The sequence below is a fragment of the Somniosus microcephalus genome, chromosome 8, assembly GCF_052327205.1.
Source record: "Somniosus microcephalus isolate GS21.2 chromosome 8, FLI_Smic_1.0, whole genome shotgun sequence".
NCBI classification, from domain to species: domain Eukaryota; kingdom Metazoa; phylum Chordata; class Chondrichthyes; order Squaliformes; family Somniosidae; genus Somniosus; species Somniosus microcephalus.
Genome location: NC_140994.1, coordinates 244,166,866 through 244,193,502, shown reverse-complemented (window position 1 = coordinate 244,193,502; position 26,637 = coordinate 244,166,866). Strand labels below are relative to the sequence as shown.

Here is a 26,637-nt window from a genome sequence, read left to right as displayed (position 1 = left end):
TCCGAGACGACTACGTAGCCGGCATCAGGTCCAACTATACTCGGCAGAGGCTGCTGGAACAGAGGGGGCTCGACCTGCAGAAGACGGTGGCCCTCGCTAACTCGTTAGACGTGGCCCTCCAGAACATGGACGCCTACCCCCCTGACCGGATGGCCACGTGGATGCCACGGGAGCAGCCATCTTGGGACCCAGTAAGGCCACAAGCCGCCAGCAGCCCAACTACAGCGGCAATGACCAGAGGCCAGAAATGCTACTTCTGCGGCCAGGCCAAGCACCCCAGACAGCAATGCCCAGCAAAGGACGCGACCTGCTCCAAATGCGGCAAGAAAGGCCACTACGCGAGAGTGTACAGGGCGAAATCGACCCCCAATTCTAGCAGCGCCGCGTGTGAACCATACAGGCCGCCATTTTGGACCCCACCAACCACGTGTGAGCCGTGCGGGCCGCCATTTTGGGCACCACCAGACGAGGGGGAGCCGCCATCTTGGACACCATTTCGGGACCAGGCCCTCGGCGCGGGCGAATACTACAGCGACCCACCGACCTCGACGATGGCCTCCATCACCCTGGACCAATCTAGGCCCCATCAACTAGCCAGGTCCATGATGAACGTAAAGGTAAATGGCCATGCCACAAATTGCCTTTTCGACTGCGGAAGCACGGAGAGCTTCATCCACCCCAACACGGTGTGACGCTACTCCCTATCGGTTATGCGCACACGCCACCAGGTCTTTATGGCCTCAAAGTCCCATACGGCGGACGTCGGCGGCTACTGTGTAGCGACTCTGACAGTGAACGGCGTGGAGTACAGAGAGTTTAAATTCCTCGTCCTGCCACAGCTCTACGCTCCCGTACTGCTAGGATTAGACTTCCAGTGCCATCTGGAGAGCGTCACGATGGCATATGGCGGGCCCCTGCCCCCACTTACAGTCTGCAGCCAGCAGAATTTAAACACGGCGCCGCGCAAAGTATGCAGCCTGTCCACCCTGAAGGTCAAACCCCCCCCCCCGTTGTTCGCTAACCTCGCCAAAGACTGCAAGCCAATTGCTACTAAAAGCAGGCGGTACAGTGCCGGGGATAGGAGCTTTATTAAATCAGAAGTAGAAAGACTCCTGAGGGAAGGGATTATCGAGGGCAGCACCAGCCCATGGCGAGCCCAAGTGGTGGTAGTAAAGACCGGCGAAAAACAGCGCCTGGTTATTGATTACAGCCAGACGATCAATCGATACATGCAATTAGACGCATACCCACTTCCCCGCATATCTGACATGGTCAACCAGATAGCACAATACCGGGTATTCTCGACGATTGATCTGAAGTCGGCATACCACCAGCTCCCCATCAGGCCTGAGGACCGCCAGTACACGGCCTTCGAGGCTGACGGTCGCCTCTACCACTTCCTCCGAGTCCCCTTCGGCGTCACCAACGGGGTCTCGGTCTTCCAAAGGGAGATGGACCGGATGGTTGACCAGAACGCGCTGCAGGCCACCTTCCCCTATCTAGACAACGTCACCATCTGCAGCCATGACCGGCAGGACCAGGACCAACCCAATGGCTGAATCTGACATACAACAGAAAAAAATGTATGTTCCGCGCGCCTCGCTATTCTTGGCTGCGTGGTGGAAAACGGAGTCATCGGCCCCGACCCCGACCGAATGCGCCCCCCTCCTGGAACTACCCCCCCCCCCCCACTGCCTAAAAGCCCTGAAGAGATGCCTAGGGTTCTTCTCTTACTACGCCCAGTGGGTGCCCAACTATGCGGACAAAGCCCGGCCCCTCATCAAGTCAACCTCCTTCCCCCTGACGGCAGAGGCCCGTGCGGCCTTCACCCTCATAAAAGAGGACATTGCGAAGGCCACAATGCACGCAGTGGATGAGTCCATCCCTTTCCAAGTGGAGAGCGATGCATCCGACTTCGCCCTAGCCGCAACCCTTAACCAGGCGGGGAGACCCGTGGCCTTCTTTTCACGGACCCTCCAGGGCCCCGAAATTCGACACTCCTCAGTCGAGAAGGAGGCCCAGGCAATAGTGGAGGCTGTACGGCACTGGAGGCATTACCTGGCCGATAAACGTTTCACCCTGCTCACTGACCAACGGTCAGTAGCATTTATGTTTAACAACAGACAAAGGGGGAAAATCAAAAATGATAAGATATTGTGGTGGAGGATCGAGTTATCCGCCTACAACTACGATATCTTATACTGGCCCGGGAAGCTTAATGAGCCCCCAGATGCCCTATCCCGTGGGACATGTGCCAACGCACAAGTCGGTAGGCTACGGACCCTCCACAATGATCTCTGCCACCCGGGGGTCACCAGGTTCTTCCACTTTATTAAAGCTCGCAACCTGCCTTACTCCATCGAGGAGGTCAGGACCATGACCAGGAACTGCCAGGTCTGCGCCGAATGCAAACCGCATTTTTATAGGCCAGACAGGGCACACCTGATTAAAGCCACCCGCCCCTTCGAACGTCTCAGCGTCGATTTCAAGGGGCCCCTTCCCTCCTCTGACCGCAACACGTACTTCCTCAATATTATTGACGAGTACTCCCGTTTCCCCTTCACCATCCCCTGCCCGGACATGACCAGCGCCACAGTCATCAGGTGCCTCCACGACCTGTTCGCCATATTTGGCTTCCCCAATTACATCCACAGCAACAGGGGCTCGTCGTTCATGAGCGACGAGCTGCGCCAGTACCTGCTCGAGAAGGGCATAGCCACGAGCAGGATTACCAGCTACAACCCCCGGGGTAACGGACAGGTAGAGAGGGAGAATGCAACGGTGTGGAAGACCGCCATGCTCGCCCTAAAATCCAAGGGCCTCCCAATCTCCCGCTGGCAAGATGTCCTCCCCGATGCGCTCCACTCCATACGATCACTGCTCTGTACTGCCACAAACGCCACCCCTCACGAGAAGATGTTCGTCTTCCCCAGGAAATCCACCTCGGGGACATCACTACCACCATGGCTGACGTCTCCGGGACCCGTCCTGCTCAGGAAACACGTGAGGAGCCATAAGACGGACCCCCTGGTCAAAAAGGTTCACCTCCTCCACGCCAACCCACAGTACGCCTACGTGGCATATCCTGACGGGCGGGAGGACACAGTCTCAATTCGAGACCTCGCACCCTCAGGTACCACCCGAAACACCATCGATCACCATCCACTACCTCCACCCACCACCACTACCCACGACGCACCACCGGGGTGTCTACCACGAACTGACGACATGCCGGTGCCATCCCTACCCCGAGAGGACGACACGCCAGTGCTCCGTCCCACGCGAGAAGCGGCCGCGGGCAAAGAACCGCCGCAACCGGCACCACAAAGATCATTACGGCAGATAAGACCCCCGGAGAGACTTTCGTATATGAACTTTTGAAACACTTCACCCCGCCGGACTCTTTTTAAACGAGGGGTGAATGTGGTAAACCACTGTTAACCCTGTACATGTCTGTGTGGTAAACCACTGTTAACTCTGTACAAGTCCAGGCATGTCTCAGCCCCTGGCTCCACCCCTAAGCCCGGGTATAAAGGTGACTCACAACCCTTCCCCCGGGAGCTCTTAGGATGGATTCACTAGCAGAGGCATGCTCTAGTTCTTAGTCAATAAAAGCCTACTTCATATAAGTCCATCTCGTAGTCTTTGGTGTTGTTGATAGCGCATCAGTGTCAAAGGCTGCAGACAGGTCGAGAAGGATGAGGAGGGATAGTGCATCAGGGTCATCGTCACACAGGATGTCATTTGGGAATTTTTAGTTGGGCTGTTTAAATACTGCGGCAGAGGCAGAAACCTGATTGGAGAGGTTCAAACATGGAGTTGCTGGAAAGAGAGGCGCAGATTTGGGAGGCAACAACACATACAAATACTTTGGAGAGGAAAGGGAGGTTATGATGGGGCGGTAGTTTGCAAGGACCAAGGGGTCAAGGTGAGTTTTTTTGAGGAGTGGGGCGATGATGACAGATTTGAAAGGGAGCGGAAGAGTACCTGAGGAGAGAGAGCCATTTACACTATCAGTGAGCATGGGGGCCAGGAAGGGAGGTTGGGTGGTCTGTAGTTTAGTGGGAAGAGGTTCCAGCAAGCAGAAGGTGGGTCTCATGGACAAGCTGAGCATGGAAAGGGCATGAGGGGAGATAGGAGAGAAATTATGGAGAGATGTGAGTTCAGGGCTAGAGCAAGGGCAAACTTGGGGATGGTTTGGTTTGTTGCACTTGGAGAAAGGAGGGAAGCGGCAGAGGGAGCTGAACGATGGCCTCAATCTTGCTGAGAAAGAAGTCCCTGAGCTTCTGGCACTTGTTGTTGGAGGTGAGGGAGGTGGGGCAGAGGAGAGGGGTTTCAGGAGACTGTTGGTGGTGGAGACAAGAAGCGGGGAAGGCGCCTCCTTCCGGTTTAACGGCGGCAGGTTGGGTCTGGGCCGAGTAACCCGCTCAGGAGAGGCGGGCCGGTAATTATAATATTTAAATGAGGCTCCGTGCCTCAGATTTTGGCAGCGATTGGATTTAACGGCTGCGGGCCGTCTATCCCGGGGCTCGGGAATCCCCACAGCTGAAGGGAGGTGGGAGCTGCCAGATCCAGCAGGCAAGTGTTTTTCCAGCACTGCGTGTGGGCCTGGAGGAGCAGGAGAGCTTCCCCCGAACCCTCAAACAAACCTGCCCTTGACCTTCTAGGTGGAAGAGGTTGCGGGTTTGGGAGGTGCTGCCGAAGAAGCCTTGGCGAGTTGCTGCAGTGCATCTTGTAGATGGTACACACTGCAGCCACGGTACGCTGGTGGTGGAGGGAGTGAATGTTTAAGGTGGTTGATGGGGTGCCAAACAAGAAGGCTGCTTTGTCCTGGATGGTGTCGAGCTTCGTGAGTGTTGTTGGAGCTGCGCTCATCCAGGCAAGTGGAGAGTATTCCATCACATTCCTTACTTTTGCCTTGTAGATGGTGGAAAGTCTTTTGGGAGTCAGGAGGTGAGACACTCGCCACAGAATACCTAGCCTCTGACCTGCTCTTGTTGCCACAGTATTTATGTGACTGGTCCAGTTAAGTTTCTGGTCAATGTTGTGCCCAGGATGTTGATGGTGGGGGATTCGGCGATGGTAATGCTATTGAATGTCAAGGGGCGGTGGTTAGACTCTCGCTTGTTGGAGATAGTCATTGCCTGGCTCTTGTGTGGCACGAATGTTACCTGCCACTTATCAGCCAAAGCCTGAACGTCGTCCAGGTCTTGTTGCATGCGGGCATGGACTGCTTCATTATCTGAGGAGTTGTGAATGGCACTGAACACTGTGCAGTCATCAGTGAACATCCCCATTTCTGACCTTATGTTGGAGGGAAGGTCATAGATGAAGCAGCTGAAGATGGTTGGGCCTTGGACACTGCCCTGAAGAACTCCTGCAGCGATATCCTGGGCCTGTGATGATTGACCTTCAATCACCACAACCATCTTCTTTTGTGCTAGGTATGACTCCAGCCAGTGGACAGTTTTCCCCCTGATTCCCATTGACTTCAGTTTTACTAGGGCTCCTTCATGCCACACTTGGTCAAATGCTGCCTTGATGTCAAGGGCAGTCACTCTCACCTCACCTCTGGAATTCAGCACCTTTGTCCATGTTTGGACCAAAGCTGTAATGAGGTCAGGAGCTGAGTGGTCTTGGCAGAACCCAAACTGGGCATCAGTGAGCAGGTTATTGGTGAGTAAGGGCCGCTTGATAGCACTGTCGAAGACACCATCCATCACTTTGCTGATGATTGAGAGTAGACTGATGGGGCGGTTATTGGCCGGATTGGATTACATTGACAAGTCCTGCCAGTCCCACAATACTGCTCTCTGGATTTGGGATAATTTTGAAATGATATAATAAACAAAAATGTGTTGATGACTTGGCCCAAGTTGGGAACGTTTACTCTGTGTTTTATGGGTTGATGATAATATTGTATTGGACAGTAAAATTCCTCCAGGGCTCAGGAATGAGATGAAATGGTAATTAATAGGATGAGTGAAATGGTGTGAGAGGCAGTGATTGAAGGGTTGTGATGGAAGCAGAGAAAGTGCCTCACCAAATGGGGTCGAGGGGCATTGCCCCAGGTGGTTGAAAGATGTGTGAGGGCACCCACGAGTACATTATAGTGAAAGTCAGGAAAGTGCAGGTGAGAATCGTTAATTGATAGCTTTCTCTTGGAGATGTTTGTGTCGCCATCTATACTGAACAATGAGAAAAGGGTATTAGATAGCCTGGCCGCTACCAGAGACATTGGGACCACATGGGGGAGATAAGCAAAGACCTCCAGACAACCCCCGATCTTCTGATCAGATAATCTGGAGAGAGGGAAAACCCAACAACAACAACTTGCATTTATAAAGCGCCTTTAACGCAGTAAAACATCCCAACGTCCGAAAAGGAGACGTCTACCCTTGGGAATGTTGCATGGTGGGAGATGGTTAACAACACAGCTCAGCACCCAGGGGCTAGAATAATATCAGTGAGTTTTGTCACAGCCCAGATAATTGTCCTCATCATTCTAATTGATTCAGTGTGTTGGTTCAAATGGTTAATTAAGAGACTGTCACAGAAAACCCAGAGCTTGGAATTATCTGCTTTGATTAAAGGATGAGGGGAGTTGGAACATCCTGAACCCTCCCTACCTGAGGTTTAACGAAGAGTGCAGGAGGGCATGCCGGGAACAGCACCAGGCATACCGAAAAATGAGGTGTCAACCTGGTGAGGCTACAACACAGGACTACTTGCATGCCAAACAACGGAAGCAACATGCGATAGACAGAGCTAAGCGATCTCACAACCATCGGATCAAATCAAAGCTCTGCATTCCTGCCACATCCAGTCGTGAGTGGTGGTGGACAATTAAACAGCTAACAGGAGGAGGAAGCTCCAAAAATATCCCCATCCTCAATGATGGTGGAGCCCAGCACGTGAGTGCAAAAGACAAGGCTGAAGCATTTGCAACTATCTTCAGCCAGAAGTGCCGAGTGGATGATCCATCTCGGCCTCCTCCTGAGGTCCCCAGCATCACAGATGCCAGTCTTCAGCCCATTCAATTCACTCCACGTGATGTCAAGAAACGGCTGAAGACACTGGATACTGCAAAGGCTATGGGCCCTGACAACATTCTGGCAATAGTACTGAAGACTTGTGCTCCAGAACTAGCTGCGCCTCTAGCCAAGCTGTTCCAGTACAGCTACAACACTGGCATCTACCCGGCAATGTGGAAAATTGCCCAAGTATGTCCTGTCTATAAAAAGCAGGACAAATCCGACCCGGCCAATTACCGTCCCATCAGTCTACTCTCAATCATCAGCAAAGTGATGGAAGGTGTCATCGACAGTGCTATCAAGCGGCACTTACTCAGCAATAACCTGCTAACTGATGCCCAGTTTGGGTTCCGCCAGGGCCACTCAGCTCGTGACCTCATTACAGCCTTGGTCCAAACATGGACAAAAGAGCTGAACTCAAGAGTGAGAGTGAATGCCTTTGACATCAAGGTAGCATTTGATCGAGTGTGGCATCAAGGAGCCCTAGCAAAACTGAAGTCAATGGGAATCAAGGGGAAAACTCTCCATTGGTTGGAATCATACCTAGCACAAAGGAAGTTGGCTGTGGTTGTTGGAGGTCATTCATCTCAATCACATGACATCACTGCAGGGGTTCCTCAGGGCTGTGTCCTAGGCCCAACCACCTTCAGCTGTTTCATCAATGACCTTCCCTCCATCATAAGGTCAGAAGTGGGGATGTTCGCTGATGATTGCACACTGTTCAGCACCATTCGAGACTCGTCAGATACTGACGCAGTCCGTGTCCATATGCAGCAAGACCTGGACAACATTCAGATTTGGGCTGACAAGTGGCAACTAACATTCGCACCACACAAGTGCCAGGCAATGACCATCTCCAACAAGCGAGACTCTAACCATCTCCCCTTGACATTCAATGGCATTACCATCGCTGAATCCCCCACTATCAACATCCTGGGGGTTACCATTGATCAGAAACTGAACTGGACCAGCTATATAAATACTGTGGCTACAAGAGCAGGCCAGAGGCTGGGAATTCTGCGGCGAGTGTCTCACCTCCTGACTCCCCAAAGCCTTTCCACCATCTACAAGGCACAAGTCAGGAGTGTGATGGAATACTCTCCACTTGCCTGGATGAGTGCAGCTCCAACAACACTCAAGAAGCTCGACACCATTCAGGATAAAGCAGCCCGCTTGATTGGCACTCCATCCACCACCTTCAACATTCACTCCCTCCACCACCGGCGCACTGTGGCTGCAGTGTGTACCATCTACAAGATGCACTGCAGCAACTCGCCAAAGCTCCTTCAACAGCACCTTCCAAACCCGCGACCTCTACCACTTAGAAGGACAAGGGCAGCAGACGCATGGGAACATCACCACCTACAAGTTCCCCTCCAAGCCACACACCATCCTGACTTGGACCTGTATCGCCGTTCCTTCACTGTCGCTGGGCCAAAATCCTGGAACTCCCTTCCTAACAGCATTGTGGGTGTACCTACGCCATATGGACTGCAGCGGTTCAAGAAGGCGGCTCACCACCATCTTCTCAAGGGCAATTAGGGATGGGCACTAAATGCAGGCCTAGCCAGCCAGCGACGCCCACATCCCATCAATGAAGTAAAAAAATAATAAAAATAGGTGAGAACCATTAAAAACACCAAGAGAAGGACTTGGAGTTGGAAATTCCCAATGTACATGTGTGTGTGGGATTGAAAGGGTTAATTTCAAACCAGTCTGTGAGCCACCAGCTCCAACACAGAGAGAGAGAGAGAGAGAGAGAAGCTCGAGTCTCTCGCATGTTGCTGGCTGCTCGCCAGCTCCAAAAGAGAGAGAGAAACCTCGGGAGATGAGGCGGAGCGAGTCTCTCGCAGGTAGTTTTCAGGGTTTGTCTCAGTTAAAGAGATTGTCCGACAGGGCCAGGGTGCTGTGTGTGGCCCGGGGCGGCTCAAATTAAAGGGCAGGTGCCGGGCGGACAATTATTTTGGGCTGCCTGCCAGCACCTGCTCCCTCTCGCCTCCTCCTGCGGGGTGCCGGCCGCGATCGGTCAGCCCGACACTCCTCTTGAGTGCTGGGCTCTTTTGCAGGCACCCCGCTCCCCGGTGGTCCAGCAGGGGCCCGGTGCGTGCTGTGCCGAGCCCCTCCCCTTTAAACAGGAGAGCGAGGCCTGCAGTACCGCCTCGCTCTATGCCGACACACATGGCGCTGTTACACATGGTGCCGCGATACTGAATGGGAGCCCCCCCAGAGGGAGGGGTAGCGCTTCCAGTAGCCCCACCTCCTGCTGGGGGCGTTACCATTCAATCTCCGGCAAGAGGACAATAACTTTTTTGAGGGGCTAAAAGCAGCGACCCGGTGAAGTTAATGCTCCAAAGGGGGCGCGACCCAATTGTCCCCCATTATTCTTTAAATTAGATCATTTAGTGAGATTGAAGCCCTGATTTAGTCAATGATTATAGATATTTTACACTTGCAACCTAAACAATCACTGATGTCAGATATTCACCAAGAGCATATATTCCCTCTTTTGGATATATTCCCGCAGTTGACCCATGACCTTATTGCTCGCTGGCGTGTTGGGCAGCGTCGTGCCCCTCGGTGAATCGAGAAGCCTCTCGGGCGACTGGCACTGTGTTGTCACGAGTTATACCAGCAATGAGACCCGGCCATGGTCAACACGGGGCGGTTCACACACGGACCAGCAGGGAAAGGGCTTCGATTGACGTGTATGTGTATCGGTAAACGGATCGCCAATGGCACAGCATCAGCTATCAAGTGGTCTCGGACAGAGTGAACACCAGTAAAGACAAGGACGCTGAGCCTTTTGCCAAACCCTATATGGGAGACACTAAGAACACTTTGCGTATTCCTAATGGGACACGGGCAATGAGCAGCTCTCGCAATTCCCCTCGGGTCTGGAAATAACATGCTGACTGAAAGGGGGTGAATGAACAGAGAGCCCATGGGGTATATGTGCACAAATCATTGAAGGTAGCAGGGCAGGTTGAGAAAGCAGATAAAAAAGCTTAAGGGATCCTGGGCTTCATGAATAGAGGTATAGAGTATAAAAGCGTGGAAATTATGAAGAACCTTTATAAAAAAACTGGTTCGGCCTCAACTGAAGTATTGTGTCCAATTCTGGGCATGGCACTTTAGGAAGGATGTGAAGGCCTTAGAGAGGGTGCAGAAAAGATTTACAAGAATGATTCCAGGGATGAGGGACTTCAGCTACGTGGATAGACTGGAGAAGCTGGATTTGTTCTCCTTAGAACAGAGAAGATTGAGAGGAGATTTGATCGAGGTGTTCAAAATCATAAGGAATCTGGACAGAGTAGATAGAGGGAAAATGTTCCCATTGGCGGAAGGGTCGAGAACCAGAGGACACAGATTTAAGGTGATTGGCAAAAGAACCAAAGGCAACAAAAGAAAAAACTTTTTTATGTAACGAGTGGTTAGTATCAGGAATGCACTGCCTGAAAGGGTGGTGGAGGCCGACTCAATCACGGCTCTCGAGGTGGGACTGAACAGGACCGGACACAGTGCTCGAGGTGGGACTGACCAGAACTGGACACAGTACTCGAGGTGGGACTGACCAGAACTGGACACAGTACTCGAGGTGGGACTGACCAGAACTGGACACAGTACTTGAGGTGGGACTGAACAGAACTGGACACAGTACTCGAGGTGGGACTGACCAGAACTGGACACAGTACTCGAGGTGGGTCTGACCAGAACTGGACACAGTACTCGAGGTGGGACTGACCAGAACTGGACACAGTACTCGAGGTGGGACTCACCAGAACTGGACACAGTACTCGAGGTGGGACTGCCCAGAACTGGACACAGTATTCGAGGTGGGTCTGACCAGAACTGGACACAGTACTCGAGGTGGGACTGACCAGAACTGGACACAGTACTCGAGGTGGGACTGACCAGAACTGGACACAGTACTCGAGGTGGGACTGAACAGGACCGGACACAGTACTCGAGGTGGGACTGACCAGAACTGGACACAGTACTCGAGGTGGGACTGACCAGAACTGGACACAGTACTCGAGGTGGGACTGACCAGAACTGGACACAGTACTCGAGGTGGGTCTGACCAGGACTGGACACAGTACTCGAGGTGGGACTGACCAGAACTGGACACAGTACTCGAGGTGGGACTGACCAGAACTGGACACAGTACTCGAGGTGGGACTGAACAGGACCGGACACAGTACTCGAGGTGGGACTGACCAGAACCGGACACAGTACTCGAGGTGGGTCTGACCAGAACCGGACACAGTACTCGAGGTGGGTCTGACCAGAACTGGACACAGTACTCGAGGTGGGACTGACCAGAACTGGACACAGTGCTCGAGGTGAGACTGACCAGAACTGGACACAGTACTCGAGGTGGGTCTGACCAGAACCGGACACAGTACTCGAGGTGGGTCTGACCAGAACTGGACACAGTAATCGAGGTGGGTCTGACTTGAACTGGACACAGTACTCGAGGTGGGACTGACCAGAACTGGACACAGTGCTCGAGGTGAGACTGACCAGAACTGGACACAGTACTCGAGGTGGGACTGACCAGAACTGGACACAGTGCTCGAGGTGAGACTGACCAAAACTGGACACAGTGCTCGAGGTGAGACTGACCAGAACTGGACACAGTACTCGAGGTGGGTCTGACCAGAACTGGACACAGTACTCAAGGTGGGACTGACCAGAACTGGACACAGAACTCGAGGTGGGTCTGACCAGAACTGGGCACAGTACTGGAGCTGGGACTGACCAGAACTGGACACAGTACTCGAGGTGGGTCTGACCGAAACTGGACACATTACTCGAAGTGGGTCTGACCAAAACTGGACACAGTACTCGAGGTGGGTCTGATGAGAACTGGACACAGTACTCGAGGTGGGTCTGACCAGAACTGGACAAAATACTCCAGATGGGTCTGACCAGAACTGGACACATTACTCGAGGTGGGTCTGACCAGAGCTGGACAAAATACTCGAGATGGGTCTGACCAGAACTTGACACAGTACTCGAGGTGGGACTGACCAAAACTGGACACATTACTCGAAGTGGGTCTGACCAAAACTGGACACAGTACTCGAGGTGGGTCTGACCAAAACTGGACACAGTACTCGAGGTGGGTCTGACCAGAACTGGACACAGTACTCGAGGTGGGTCTGACCAGAACTGGACACAGTACTCGAGGTGGGACTGACCAGAACTGGACACAGTACTTGAGGTGGGACTGACCAGAACTGGACGCAGTACTCATGGTGGGACTGACCAGAACTGGACGCAGTACTCATGGTGGGACTGACCAGAACTGGACGCAGTACTCATGGTGAGACTGACCAGAACTGGACACAGCACTCGAGGTGGGACTGACCAGAACTGGGCGCAGTACTCGAGGTGGGACTGACTAGAACTGGACACAGGACTCGAGGTTGGTCTGACCAGAACTGGACACAGTACTTGTTGTTGGACTGACCAGAACTGGAAGTAGTACACTACGCATGGCTGCTAACCACCTCCTAAATTTCGCCCAGGCGCTAACGAGAGGCTTCATTTTGTTGTGGGTAGTGAAGTGTCAACCAAATTGCTGTTTGTCCGGAGTCACATATAGGCCAGACCGGGTACGGACGGCTGTAATGTATGTACCTTTAAGGGAGGAACTATCTTTTACAGCCCCTGTATACTGCAGTACCAGCAGTGACCACACCTGTATATAACACTGAGTAGTAATCTGTACAGTTAGTTCCAGTATACCCTACGTTCAGTAAACACCTGTTACACCGTTCTCCTGCAGTCCGTGTTTTATTTATACGCGGACGTAACAGTGGCGACGAGCAGGTTCGAACTCACCTGCAGTTCTGCATCACCTCACGGGGATTCGTCCCTGAAGAGCAGCATCTTGGAGGTCGAAGCCAGAGCAACGGGCGTCAACCGCGGGCAACGCCCAGTAATCCATCGGAGATTAGAGAATCACGGGGGAGACTGTCGAGAGCCGGGCTTGGTTCTCCAGTCGAGGTGGTCCAGCAAATCGGGCTGGTAGCAGATAGTGCGCTGACCCTTCCCGGACTGCGGCGGGCTAGAGCTCGACCGAGCGGCACAGTAAGAGGGCCGAGCAGCGTCGACGGGAAGAAAGAGAGAGAGAGGGTGGAGCGCACAGGGCGCGGCCAGTGTTCAGGAGCCGGGCAGCGTTGAAGAGGGAAAGAAAAAGAGACACGCAGAGGGCAGCGTTGAAGAGAGGAAGAGAGAGAGATGCGCAGAAAGCCGCAAGGCGCCGCCATTTGCCACGAGGACCGCCGAGAGCGGCATTGGCAGCAGCGCAGGGGAAGTGCGCGAAATCCACAGGGCGCTGCCATTACCATAAGAAACGCTAGGAGCAGCATTGGCAGCAGCGGGGGAAGAAGGAAAAGCGCGGGAGGCGCCATTTTGAACCATTGAGGAAGAAGGAAAAGCGCGGGAGGCGCCATTTTAAACCACACCCAAGATGCCGAAGAGTGGCAGTATCATTGTTTTCGACAATGAAGTCGAAGACTGGGCTACATATGTTGAGAGGATTGAAGTGTACTGCAAGGCAAATGAGGTGTCCGATGAGAAGAAGGCGTCGGTATTGTTGAATCTGATGGGCGCGAGAACGTACGGCCTATTACGGAATTTAATAACCCCAACTAAACCAATGGAGAAAAGTTTTGAGGATATTGTCACTATATTACAGGAACACCTAAACCCTACACCGCTGCTGATAGCAGAAAAATTCAAGTTCCATAAAAGAAACCAGCACAAAGATGAAAGTAATGCTGGTTATCTCACGGAACTACGCAAATTATCAAAACACTGCCAGTTTGGAGCAGGACTGGCAGATACCTTAAGGGATACGTTTGTCTGCGGGCTCCAGAGTGAAGGAACCCAGAAACGACTTCTATCGGAAAGGGACCTTACGCTGAGCTTTCAGCGTTGCGGTATCCTATGAAGCAGCAGCACGGGGCGCTGCAGAAATACAACAGAAGCCGCAAGAATATAGCACCAATGAAATGGCACATGGAGCAGAGAAGTGCTATCGCTGCGGCAGAACAACCCACGACCAGAAGGATTGTTGGTTTAAGGACAAAGTGTGCAGACAGTGTGGAAAAGTAGGACACATAGCACGAGTCTGCAGGTCAGGAAAGAAAACCAACACTAAAAGAACTACTAAAGAAAAGTACAAGAAAGTACAGAAGATGACGGACAGTAGTTCAGAAGATCAAAAGAGTGATAACGACTCCAAAAGCAGGAGACTAAGTTGTCTGAAGTTACACAATGTGATCGCAAAGGAGGATCACCGAACCATTTGGGTCACTCTCATGATAGCAGGGTCCCAGGTAAAGATGGAATTGGACACAGGATCAGCCCTAACAGTCATGAATCGACGAGACTATGAGCGGCTATTCTCACATGTACCCTTGAGAGACACAAAAATTATCTTGAAGACGTATACGGGGCAAAAAGTCTACCCCAAAGGAAAAATAAGGGTGCCCGTTAAATACAACGGTAAGGAAATACAGAAACTGGATCTGTATATATTACAAGATGGAGGACCACCATTACTGGGACATGAATGGATCCGGAAAATACAATTGGATTGGCATTCCATTCAGGCACTGACTGTGGCTGACAAAAAGGATGACGATGTCACACCTGGGCGACTGTCAAAGATCCTAACTGACGCGAAAGAAGTGTTCCAGCAAGGACTTGGAACACTAAAAGGCATAACTGCAACGATCAAAATTGAAGAAAACGCAAACCCAAAATTTTTAAGGCCAGACCGGTACCTTATGCCATGCGCCCAGCCGTCGAATCAGAGCTGGAGAGTCTGGAACATTCAGGTGTACTGTCCAAGTTGGACTGGAGCGGGTGGGCCACACCCATCGTTCCTGTAATGAAAAAGTCGTTGAGCAGCACGCCTGGGGAGCCAAAGAAGGTTCGCATCTGTGGGGACTTTAAGGTAACTGTGAACCCAGTCCTTCACACCGTGCAATATCCACGTCCGCGGATTGAAGATATTTTCGCCTCACTATCTGGAGGGAAATGCTTCACTAAGATTGATCTGGCCCAAGCATATCTGCAAATGGAGCTCGAAGAAGCATCAAAAAAATACCTCAAAATCAACACTCATAAAGGTCTCCAGCAATACAACCGGCTGATATTCGGGGTAGCATCAGCTCCGGCTATTTGGCAGAGGGCGATGGAACAAGTCCTGCAAGGGATCCCAGGAACCCAGTGTTATTTGGACGACATCCTGGTTACGGGCGAAAATGACAGTGATCACCTTGCCAACCTGGAGCAGGTGCTCACTAGATTACAGGAATATGGGCTCCGAGCCAACCGCCCCAAATGCGAGTTTTTCAGGAAACAAAGCTCGTATTGTGGCCACGTGATTGATGAAGAGGGGTTACATAAGTCCCCAGACAAGATTGAGGCAGTAGTCAAGGCTCCAGCACCGGAAAATGTGTCATAACTGAGGTCGTTCCTCGGGCTGGTAAACTACTACCATAAGTTCTTGCCAAATTTGTCTACTATACTACACCCACTGAATGCCCGACTGCAAAACTGGAGTAGCATGGAAATGGAGTGACGAATGTAGGCGTGCTTTCCAGAAAAGCAAAACCCTAATCACTTCAAAAGAAGTATTGGCCCATTACAATCCAACACTACCAATTCGGTTGGCATGTGATGCGTCACCCTACGGCGTTGGAGCGGTGCTGTTGCACAAATTCCTTGACGGCTCAGAGAGGCCAATAGCCTTTGCGTCACGTTCATTAACCTCAGCCGAGCGTAACTATGCCCAGATTGACAGGGAGGCCCTCAGCCAAGTTTGGGGGGTGAAGAAGTTCAATCACTATCTGCACGGGCAGAAATTCACCTTGCTGACTGATCACCAGCCTCTTGTCTCCATCTTTAACCCAAAGAAGGGCGTTCCAGTGATGACTGTGCAATGGCTGCAAAGATGGTCCCTTTATCTAGGGGCACATCAATACGAAATTGAGTATAAGGGCACGAAACAGCATGGAAACGTTGATGGGCTATCACGCCTGCCACTGCCTACGGTGGAGGAAGCACCTGCAGTGGATCCTATTGAAATATTCCATTCAACTATAGTCGAATATCTACCCGTAACAAATGCAAGTATAGAGAAGGAAACCCGAAATGACCTGACACTTTCTCGGGTATATGATTTGACGGTGAAGGGATGGCCAGCACATGGCGACTCACTTACCAGCATTCTCGTCAAGGAGAGAACAGCTGTCAGTGTGCTGGGGGACCTTGATGTGTGGATCCCGAGTGGTAATTGCACCCAAGTTGAGAGATAGAGTGCTCAATGAGCTTCATGAGGGTCATCTGGGAGGGGTAAAAATGAAGAGCCTAGCCAGGGCGTTTGTGTGGTGGCCGGGAATCGATAAAGGAATCGAGGAAATGACCAAGAGCTGCGCAGGATGCCAGAAAGTCCAAAATGCACCACCACAGGCCCATCTACACCCATGGGAGTGGCCCTCATCTCCATGGCAACGGGTGCATATTGATTTTGCTGGTCCATTCATGGACTCAATGTTTTTAATAGCCGTGGATGCACACTCGAAATGGCCAGAGGTCATCAAAATGTCCTCCACCACCACGGAGAAAACTATTGCAGTCCTACGGACCATTTTTGCCAGGAATGGCTTGCCAGAACAGATTTGTTCCGATAATGGACCACAGTTTGTGTCCGAAGATTTCCGGAGGTTCTTGAGAAATAATGGGGTAAAGCATTACACATCCGCCCCATATCATCCAGCCACAAATGGATTGGCTGAGAGGTTCATACAAACCTTTAAAAAAGCAATAAAGGTGATGTATAACGACAACATTCCACTGCAACACAAGGTGGACACTTTCCTATTAGCCTACCGGAATGCGACACATGCAGTCACCAACCAGGCCCCAGCCATGATGTTCTTTAACCGAAGGTTAAGATCTCGCCTGGATTTACTCAAACCAAATGTACGATGAGATGTGGAAAACAAGCAATTCCAGCACATCAATGAGAAGCCAACAAGGAGCTTCAAGGTAGGGCAACCAGTCTTGGCCCGCGACTACCGAACAGAAAACTGGCAGCCAGGAACGATATGCACACAGCAGGGACCACTAATGTACACAGTGGACGTTCGAGAGAGCATCGTGAGACGCCATGCTGACCAGATCCTAGAGTCACATGAACAAGTCAACCCCATGCCTCACTCATACGTACCTGGTGATGAGCCCGAAGTACCGGTTGCATCTACCTCAGAAACAGTAGCGTCGGAAGCTGATGAACCAACCAATGATAAGGGGCCAGAATCGCCTCTGCCGCAAGAGCAAGACACTCGAGAAAGGCGCTATCCAGAAAGGATCAGGAAGCCTCCCCAAAGGCTGAATTTATAAGAGATTATTTTCAGCTAATGTATATTGTACAAAATTGTAATTGTAATTAGTTATTATTTAATTGTTTAATGAATGTTATGGTACTGTTAATCTAAAAGGGGAGGAATTGTAATGTATGTACCTTTAAGGGAGGAACTATCTTTTACAGCCCCTGTATACTGCAGTACCATCAGTGACCACACCTGTATATAACACTGAGTAGTAATCTGTACAGTTAGTTCCAGTATACCCTACGTTCAGTAAACACCTGTTACACCGTTCTCCTGCAGTCCGTGTTTTATTTATACGCGGACATAACAACGGCAGATTTCCTTCCCGAAAGGACATTGGTGAACCAGTTGGATTTTTACGACTATCCGATAGCTTTTTATTCCCGATTTATTTATTTAAATTCAAATTCACAAACTGCCATGGTGGGATTTGGACCACATCTCGGGATTATAAATCCAGGCATCTGGATCACTGGTCCAGTAACATAATCACTATCCTACCGTCCCCATTGGCTGAGGGCTTGACATTAAGAATGCTACGAATGTTTAACAAGCTGCAGCTTTCCTTTTGTTTCAAAGTCTCTCTTAACAATGTGTCTGTGTGATGTTTGTTTGTGGTGTTAGCTCCGCCCTCTTTTCCCTTCACAGAGCGAAAAGCAGTTTAACCCTCTGTCGTCTTGTCCATCATGTTGGGAGCATTTCAAACATTTTAATCAATGTCTTTTCTATAAGCATAGGCTGTCTTCAGTTTGTTCATTGCTTTCTCTGTGTGTGTACACATGCGGGTATTAGTTTTGAGATATTGAGTCCTTCTGTTTTGAATTCATAAATTCAGTGGTAGCGCCCCCAGCAGGAGGTGGTGTGCTACTGGAAAGTACTCCCCCTCCTGCTTGGGGAGCCACGACTGAATTTCACGGCGCTACGTGTAGCAGCGCCACGCATGGCAGCTCGTAGCACCGCGTCATTGTTCGCCTCCCCCCTGATTAAAGGGGAGGGGCCTAGCGCTGCGCGCACCGGGGCCCTGCTGGACCCCCGGGGAGCGGGGTGGGTGAAAACAGCCCGGCACTCAAGAGGAGTGATCGCGGCCGGCACCCCGAGAAACAAAGGGAAAGGGGGCAGGTGCTGGCAGTCGGCCAAAATACAAATGGCCGCCCGACACCCGGCCTTTAAGTAGCATCACCACCGCTGCAGAAACGCCCCCTGATCCTGTCGGACACATCGTCCGGCGATAGGTCAGGGGGTGAAAGGGAAGTTTGCGGCCGGAGCGCGAGCGGGGCGCTGTGTACGGCGATGATGTAATTGCCGGCGGTGCAGCTTCGCGGGGCGCTATAGGCTACCGCCGCCGCTAACCACCCGCTGAATTTCACGGGAGGCGTTAGCAGCGCCGTGCCCGGGCGCTACCGAGTGGTGCAAACCAGCCCAATTTTCCCCCCAAAGAGTTTTTCTACAAAAGAAGATAAAATGCAGCTTTGAAGAATCCCAAGTTCCAGTTGCAGGACGGGGTCGGGTTGTTCATCAATTGGAACTTCTTCAAAGCACTTTGTTTGAATCGGATTACAGCTCAAAACTGCTCTTGCTTTCTGCAGTTTAAATGAGATGAACCAACTGAAAAGCTGCCTTTCCTGACAAGACTGTGTTTAAAGTTAATCCAGAATTGAATTGTATCAGGATCTTTGTGCAGGTTTTGACGGCATTGAGACTTTTGGAGTTTGGTTCCTTTTCTCTGGGCGATGTTTTGAGCTTCAGGTGAAAGCTGTGTTACACAAGCTGCGCCAGTCTGACCATATCTGGCTCCGCCTCCTTATAAACACACAAAGCACTTAACCCCTTCCGCTGACAGCTGCTTTAATTCACCAAGCAACAACTTTCACATTGCTGAATGGAGACAGATTTTGGGCTTTGTTAAATTTGAAGTTTCTTAATTTGAGTGGATATTTCCCCAGGGTGACAGAAGGAAATCATGAATTGACGAATTAACCCCTTGGACTCTCTAGAAGAGCCACAGTGGATTTTCTGTTTTTCGGGACTGCGAGTGTTAATGGTGCAGGATTACCGAGAGTAGCCTTGACATAAAAATGGTTTCACAGAGTTACGGAGCGACCTCTGCTGGAAAAGTGTTGGTGCGGGCGGAGATCCAGCAGTGTTTAGAGTTCCAGACCTCATCTGCAGACATCAGTAGACATCAAATGCCACAGCGTGGTGACGATTTGGACCAAGACTTTGCCTCTCAAAGGCTCGGCTTCAACCCATTCATGGCCATTTTATGATTTGACCTGGCCATCTCACGTGGCCTCGCTACTCCCATCGTGTCAATGACAGATAAGGCCATCTCTGACCACTTCCTCGTATCGCTGTCCACCCACATCCGCCTTCCACCCCTGTCCCCTTCCCCCCGCAACTCTATAAGAACATAAGAACATAAGAAATAGGAGCAGGAGTAGGCCAATCGGCCCCTCGAGCCTGCTCCGCCATTCAATAAGATCATGGCTGATCTGATCCTAACCGCCAATCCATTATCACAGAACCATCTCCTGAATCTAACAGAATTAGACACACGAAATAGGAGCAGGATCAGGCTACACGGCCCCTGGGCCCGCTCCGCTACCCACAGGGCCATGTCCGATCCGAACCTAGACTCATGTCCAAATTCCTGCCCGCTCCCCGTAACCCTTAATTCCCTTTACTTCTAGGAAACTGTCCATTTCTGTTTTAAATTTATGTAATGATGTAGCTTCTACAGCTTTTTGGGGCAGCATATTCCATGGACCTACCACCCTCTGAGTGAAGTAGTTCCTCCTCATCTCAGTTTTGAAAGAGCAGCCCCTTATTCTAAGACTATGCCCCCTAGTTCTAGTTTCACCCATCATCGGGAACATCTTCCCTGCATCCACCCGATCCAGCCCCTTCACAATCTTATATGTTTCAATAAGATCGCCTCTCATTCTTCTGAACTCCAATGAGTAGAGTCCCAATCTACTCAACCTCTCCTCATATGTCCATCCCCTCATCCCCGGGATTAACCGAGTGAACCTTCTTTGTACTGACTCGAGAGCAAGTATGTCCTTTCTTAAGTATGGACACCAAAACTGTACGCAGTATTCCAGGTGCGGTCTCACCAATACCTTGTACAACTGAAGCAATACCTCCCTATTTTTATATTCTATCCCCCTAGCAATGAAAGCCAACATTCCATTGGCCTTCTTAATCACTTGCTGCACCTGCATACTAACCATTTGAGTTTCGTGCACCAGGACCCCCAGATCCCTTTGTACTTCAGTACTTTCCAGTTTCTTGCCATTAAGATAATAACTTGCTCTACGATTTTTCCTGCCAAAGTGCATAACCTCACACTTTCCAGTATTGTATTCCATCTGCCAAATCTCTGCCCACTTACTTAGCCTGTCTATGTCCCCTTGAAGGTTTTTTATGTCCTCCTCACTCACTACTTTCCCCCCCATCTTAGTATCATCTGCAAACTTTGATATGTTACACTCGGTCCCCTCCTCCAAATCGTTAATATAGATTGTAAAGAGTTGGGGACCCAGCACTGACCCCTGTGGAACACCGCTAGTTACTGATTGCCAGTCTGAGAATGAACCATTTATCCCAACTCTCTGCCTTCTGTTAGATAGCCAATCCTCTATCCATGCCAGAATATTACCCCCAATCCCGTGATTTTTTATCTTAAGCAATAATCTTTTGTGTGGCACCTTGTCAAATGCCTTTTGGAAGTCTAAATACACTACGTCCACTGGTTCCCCTTTATCCACCCTATATGTTACTTCCTCAAAGAACTCCAGCAAATTTGTCAAACATGACTTCCCCTTCATAAAACCATGCTGACTTTGTCCTATTAAATTATGATTATCCAAATGTCCTGTTACTGTCTCCTTAATAATGGACTCCAAAATTTTACCTACCACAGATGTTAGGCTAACCGGTCTATAGTTTGCAGCCTTCTGTCTACTGCCCTTTTTAAATAAGGGTGTTACATTAGCAGTTTTCCAGTCTGCCGGGACCTTTGCCGAGTCCAGGGAGTTTTGGAAAATTATTACCAATGCATCCACAATCCCTACCGCCACTTCCCTCAAGACCCTCCTTCTGTGTCCGCCCCTTGAAAAAACTCTCTCCCAACTCACTTACAACTGCACTTCCAAAATCCCTACTGTCCAGCCTTTGGCCCTCCATTCACCATGTTATTTCTGCAGCTACCGATCTGTTTAATCACACCATCACCGCCCCCTTTGATGCCCGAGTCCCTATTAAAACTATTACTATCTCTCTCACCCTGGCCGTTCCCCCAGTACGGCCCTCATCACCGCTCCCTTAAGTCCAAGGGACGCAGACTTGAACGGATATGGCGGACAACTGCCTTAGGATTCACTGCCAGATCTGGCTGGAACACATAAAGCACTATCGGGTCCTGCTCTCATCTGAAAAAGCTGCTTCCTTTTCCAGGATTATTTTGGAATGCAAAGATAACGCCCAGCTTCTTTTCTCTGCTGCAAACTCTCTTCTTAAACCCTTCTTCCCGTCTCCTCCACCCTCAACTCCAATAACAAGTGCGAGGAGCTCGTGAACTTCTTTGTCTCTAAGATTGAGACTATCCAAACAGCTGCCTCTGTCACTTCCCTCCTTCCCCAAGCCCACCGGGCCAAACTTCCTCTCAAGTTCCCCCCTGCCTGAGCCCTGAACTCACATCTTTCTCCAGTTTCTCTCTGATCTCCCCTCCTGACCTCGCCGACCTCATCTTGTCCATGAGACCCACTTTCTGCTCCCTCGACTCTATCCCTACTAAACTGCTGACCACACAACTTCCTTTTCTGGCTCCCATGTTAGCTGATATTGTTAACGGTTCTCTCTCCTCAGGTACTGTCCCCCTCTCCTTCAAATCTGCCGTCATCACCCCTCTCCTCAAAACATCAACCCTTGACCCCTCCGTCCTTGCAAAACTACCTCCCCATCTCCAACCTCCCTTTCCTCTCCAAAGTCCTGGAACGTGTTGTCACCTTCCAAAACCGTGCCCATCTTTCCTGGAACTCCATGTTTGAATCCCTCCAAACAGGTTTCTGCCCCTGCCCCAGTACCGAAATGGTTCTTCTCAAATTCACGAAGGCCATCCTCTGAGACTGTGACTCCTCTTGAGTGCCGGGCTCTTTTGCCGACACCCCGCTGCCCGGTGGTCCAGCAGGGCCCCGGTGCGCGCTGCCCCCTCCCCTTTAAACAGGGGTGGGAGGCCTGCAGTCCCGCCTCGCTATGTGCCAACGCTCGTGGCGCTGTTACACGTGGCACCACGATACTAAATGGGAGCACCCCCAGAGGGAGGGGGAGCGCTTCCAGTAGACCCGCCTCCTGCTGGGGGCGTTACCATTCCATTTCCGGCGCGGGAGCAATAACCTTTTTGAGGGGCTAAAATTAACGACCCGGCGACGTGAGTGCTCCAAAGGGGGCGCCACCCAATTGCTCCCCCATTATTCTTTAAAATAAATCATTTAGTGAGACTGTAGCACTGATTTGGACAACGATTATGGATATTTTATGCTTGCAACCTAAACAATCACTGCTGTCAGATATTAACCAAGACCCTATATTCCCGCGGTTGACCCTTGAACTTATTGCTCGCTGGCATGTTGGGCAGCGTCGTGCCCCTCGGTGAATCTCTCTCCTCCACCATCATTCTCTCCCCCGCCATCTCTCTCTCCCCCGCCCGCTCTCTCTCCCCGCCATCTCTCTCTCCTGCCTTCTCTCACCCGCCCACAATCTCTCCGCTGTGCTCCGAGCCCACTTCACAAGCCCTGATCTTTGATTCCCCGTCATCAGCGTTCCCCGGCTCCTGCCTTGTCCCGCAGGATTTCCCGCCCGGCAGTGCTCAGCCTCTCCGTGTGGCTCCGCTGCTGGGAGGGAAACAGAGTAAAACAATTCTAATGATGTCCTGACATTAAATTGGGCCGGACCTCTGTGTTCCCGGAATTTCCGTGTTTCCCGGTCACTGACAGGCCCCCTGCTCCCTCCCTGCCTTCCCGTGAATCTTGGGGCCTCAGTGTCTGGACCCTGAGCAGAAATATTGCCTTCTGTGTCTCTCAGTAAAGAGGCTCCTGCCCTGTATAAACTGAGTGAGCTCACACACACCGGCTTCTTTTCAGTGACACACCGTGTGCTGCATTTTCACAGCGACTCAGCTCCTCCATTTCCAGCAATCAGCCGCGGGAAAAGGGAAACAGACTCCAACACACCAGCATTTCTCAAACAGCAATTCCCTCTTGTTGTGAGGAACAGTTTCTCCACCCAGCCCCTGAGTCTCCCCCTGTGGGTGTCCCTCACTCCCCCACCGGTGATGGTCCTCTCCCTGCTGCTCAGAGGGCAGAATCCCCCAGCGTTACACAGGGCCACAACATGCTCTGCTCTCCAGCCCTATGCCATGGAGTGCCAGTTCTCACAGGTGCCCACACAGTGAATTACTGAGCTCTACAGTGCCCTACCCAGGAGGGGCTGAGTGTGGGTGAGGGGCAGTCACCCGGGGCCACTCTCACACCCCTCCCAGTGCCCACCCTGCTCTCTCAGACAGACTGTAAGAGAAAGGGGAGGGAGTAAATCTGACTGACAGAAAACAAACACCCAGAGCAACAAAAAACACTGGGCTAAAGCAGCACTGTCTGCAGCCAGTGGGTATGTCCTGTCCCACCTGACTTGGGAATGTATCGCCGTTCCTTCATCGTCGCTGGATCAGAATCCTGGAACTCCCCCACTAACAGCACTATGGGAGTACCTTCACCACACGGACTGCAGCGGTTCAAGAAGATGGCTCACCACCACCTTCTCACGGGCAACTAGGGATGGGCAATAAATGCTGGCCTTGCCAGCGATGCCCACTTCCCAGGAATGAATAATTTAAAAAAGGAGAACTCTCGCTCACTGTATATAATATCGGGAATTGTGTCACTCACCTTAATTGCAGCGTGTGCCTGATCTAGGCTCAGCAGTGTGTGGGGTTTATGTTTCCCTATTATTGTACAGGAAGCACACACACACTCTCCATCATCTTTACAGTAGAATTCTAGGATCTTCTTATGTTCCGGACACTGTCTCTCTGTAAGGTCAGTCACGGGTTCGATTAGGGTGTGATCTTTGTAGGCCTCTTTCAGTAAATGTGGTTTTAAATGAAGGGAGCAAAATGAAGCTAAACAACTAAGACACGTCTTCACAGCTGGGGTTGGATTCTCGATGCAGTATTCACACATGACACCGGCTGAATCAGCAGCAGGCTGTGAGTGGTTGTATTTTTCCACTATATTACACAGCGTGAAGTTTCTCTCCAGTCTGGGCCTGGGGTTGAATTTCCGGCGACACTGAGGACACTCAAACCCTCCTGGGCCTGCTGTCTGGGCCCAAACTCCCTCAATACATTTCAAACAGAAACTGTGCAGACAGGGTAATATCACAGGATCCTGGTACACGTGGAGACACACAGCACAGGTTAATTCAGCCTCTAAAGCTCCGGGCTCCATTGTTACAGCACCTGAAGAGTTTTCACACAGCACCGGAGAGAGCGAGAAGCCAGAGCAGGAAGTGAAACTCTTATAAACACTCGGTGCAGGGAGTGGCAATGTTAGTTTCACTTTCATGACTCACTTTGTCTGAAGATTAACACTTTCAGGCCTGCAGCAGCAGTTCAGAACCAAAATTAGAAAAACAAGATTGCAATTTTACAATATGGAGCCAGAATACAGCAAACTGGGCCCAGGAAACATAGACCCAAAACTAATCAGCTCAGACCAGACCCAAAATAGTTCAACAAACAAATTAAAACTGATATAAAGAGGAAAAATAAACTTTAAAAACCCTGCAGAGAGGAAGGGGAAGGAGCTCTCTGGGAGGAATAGAAAAATATACAGAAAAAGTTAAAGGTTCATCAGAGGGGCAAAGAGAGATGGGAAAAAGCAAAGCAGCAGAGGCTACAAGTCTCAGTAAACTCAACACGAAACATGTCCAACCAACGCAGACCTGCAACAACAAAGACAAAATAATGTTGGACTAAAAATCCTAAACAGGAGAATCCAGTCACAGGAAGTCATGATCAAACTGTACAGGCTCTGGTCAAACCCACCTCGAGTACTGTGTCCAGTTCTGGTCAGTCCCACCTCGAGTACTGTGTCCAGTTCTGGTAAGTCCCACCTCGAGTACTCTGTCCAGTTCTGGTCAGTCCAATCTCGAGTACTGTGTCCAGTTCTGGTCAAACCCACCTCGAGTACTGTGTCCAGTTCTGGTCAGTCCCACCTCGAGTACTGTGTCCAGTTCTGGTCAGTCCCACCTCGAGTACTGTGTCCAGTTCTGGTCAGACCCACCTTGAGTACTGTGTCCAGTTCTGGTCAGTCCCACCTCGAGTACTGTGTCCAGTTCTGGTCAGTCCCACCTCGAGTACTGTGTCCAGTTCTGATCAGTCCCACCTCGAGTACTGTGTCCAGTTCTGGTCAGACCCACCTTGAGTACTGTGTCCAGTTCTGGTCAAACCCACCTCGAGTACTGTGTCCAGTTCTGGTCAGTCCCACCTCGAATACTGTGTCCAGTCCTGTTCAGTCCCACCTCGAGTACTGTGTCCAGTTCTGGTCAGTCCCACCTCGAGTACTGTGTCCAGTTCTGGTCAGTCCCACCTCGAGTACTGTGTCCAGTTCTGGTCAGTCCCACCTCGAGTACTGAGTCCAGTTCTGGTCAGTCCCACCTCGAGTACTGTGTCCGGTCCTGGTCAGTCCCACCTCGAGTACTGTGTCCAGTTCTGGTCAGTCCCACCTCGAGTAATGTGTCCAGTTCTGATCAGTCCCACCTCGAGTACTGTGTCCAGTTCTGGTCAGTCCCACCTCGAGTACTGTGTCCAGTTCTGGTCAGACCCACCTCGAGTACTGAGTCCAGTTCTGGTCAGTCCCACCTCGAGTACTGTGTCCAGTTCTGGTCAGTCCCACCTCGAGTACTGTGTCCAGTTCTGATCAGCCCCACCTCGAGTACTGTGTCCAGTTCTGGTCAGTCCCACCTCGAGTACTGTGTCCAGTTCTGATCAGTCCCACCTCGAGTACTGTGTCCATTTCTGGTCAGTCCCACCTCAAGTATTGTGTCCAGTTCTGGTCAGACCCACCTCGAGTATTGTGTCCAGTTCTGGTCAGACCCACCTCGAGTATTGTGTCCAGTTCTGGTCA

The 26,637-nt window shown here is 51.0% G+C and overlaps 1 protein-coding gene across 2 annotated transcripts in view; it reads right to left on the bottom strand.

Annotated features, from left to right (window-relative positions):
- The window catches only part of LOC147114236 (E3 ubiquitin/ISG15 ligase TRIM25-like), a 48,959-nt gene extending 23,917 nt beyond the window's left edge, over nt 1-25,042 (bottom strand). Inside the window, exon 1 of one of the 2 annotated variants that reach the window (XM_085995914.1) lies at nt 24,397-25,042. In XM_085995914.1, coding sequence (XP_085852040.1) covers nt 24,397-24,957 — 561 coding nt within the window. In that variant the 5' untranslated portion in view covers nt 24,958-25,042. The remainder of the gene's footprint in view (nt 1-24,396) is intronic. The other variant, XM_085995915.1, reaches the window with a different exon arrangement.
- Between the last annotated feature and the right edge of the window lie 1,595 nt (nt 25,043-26,637).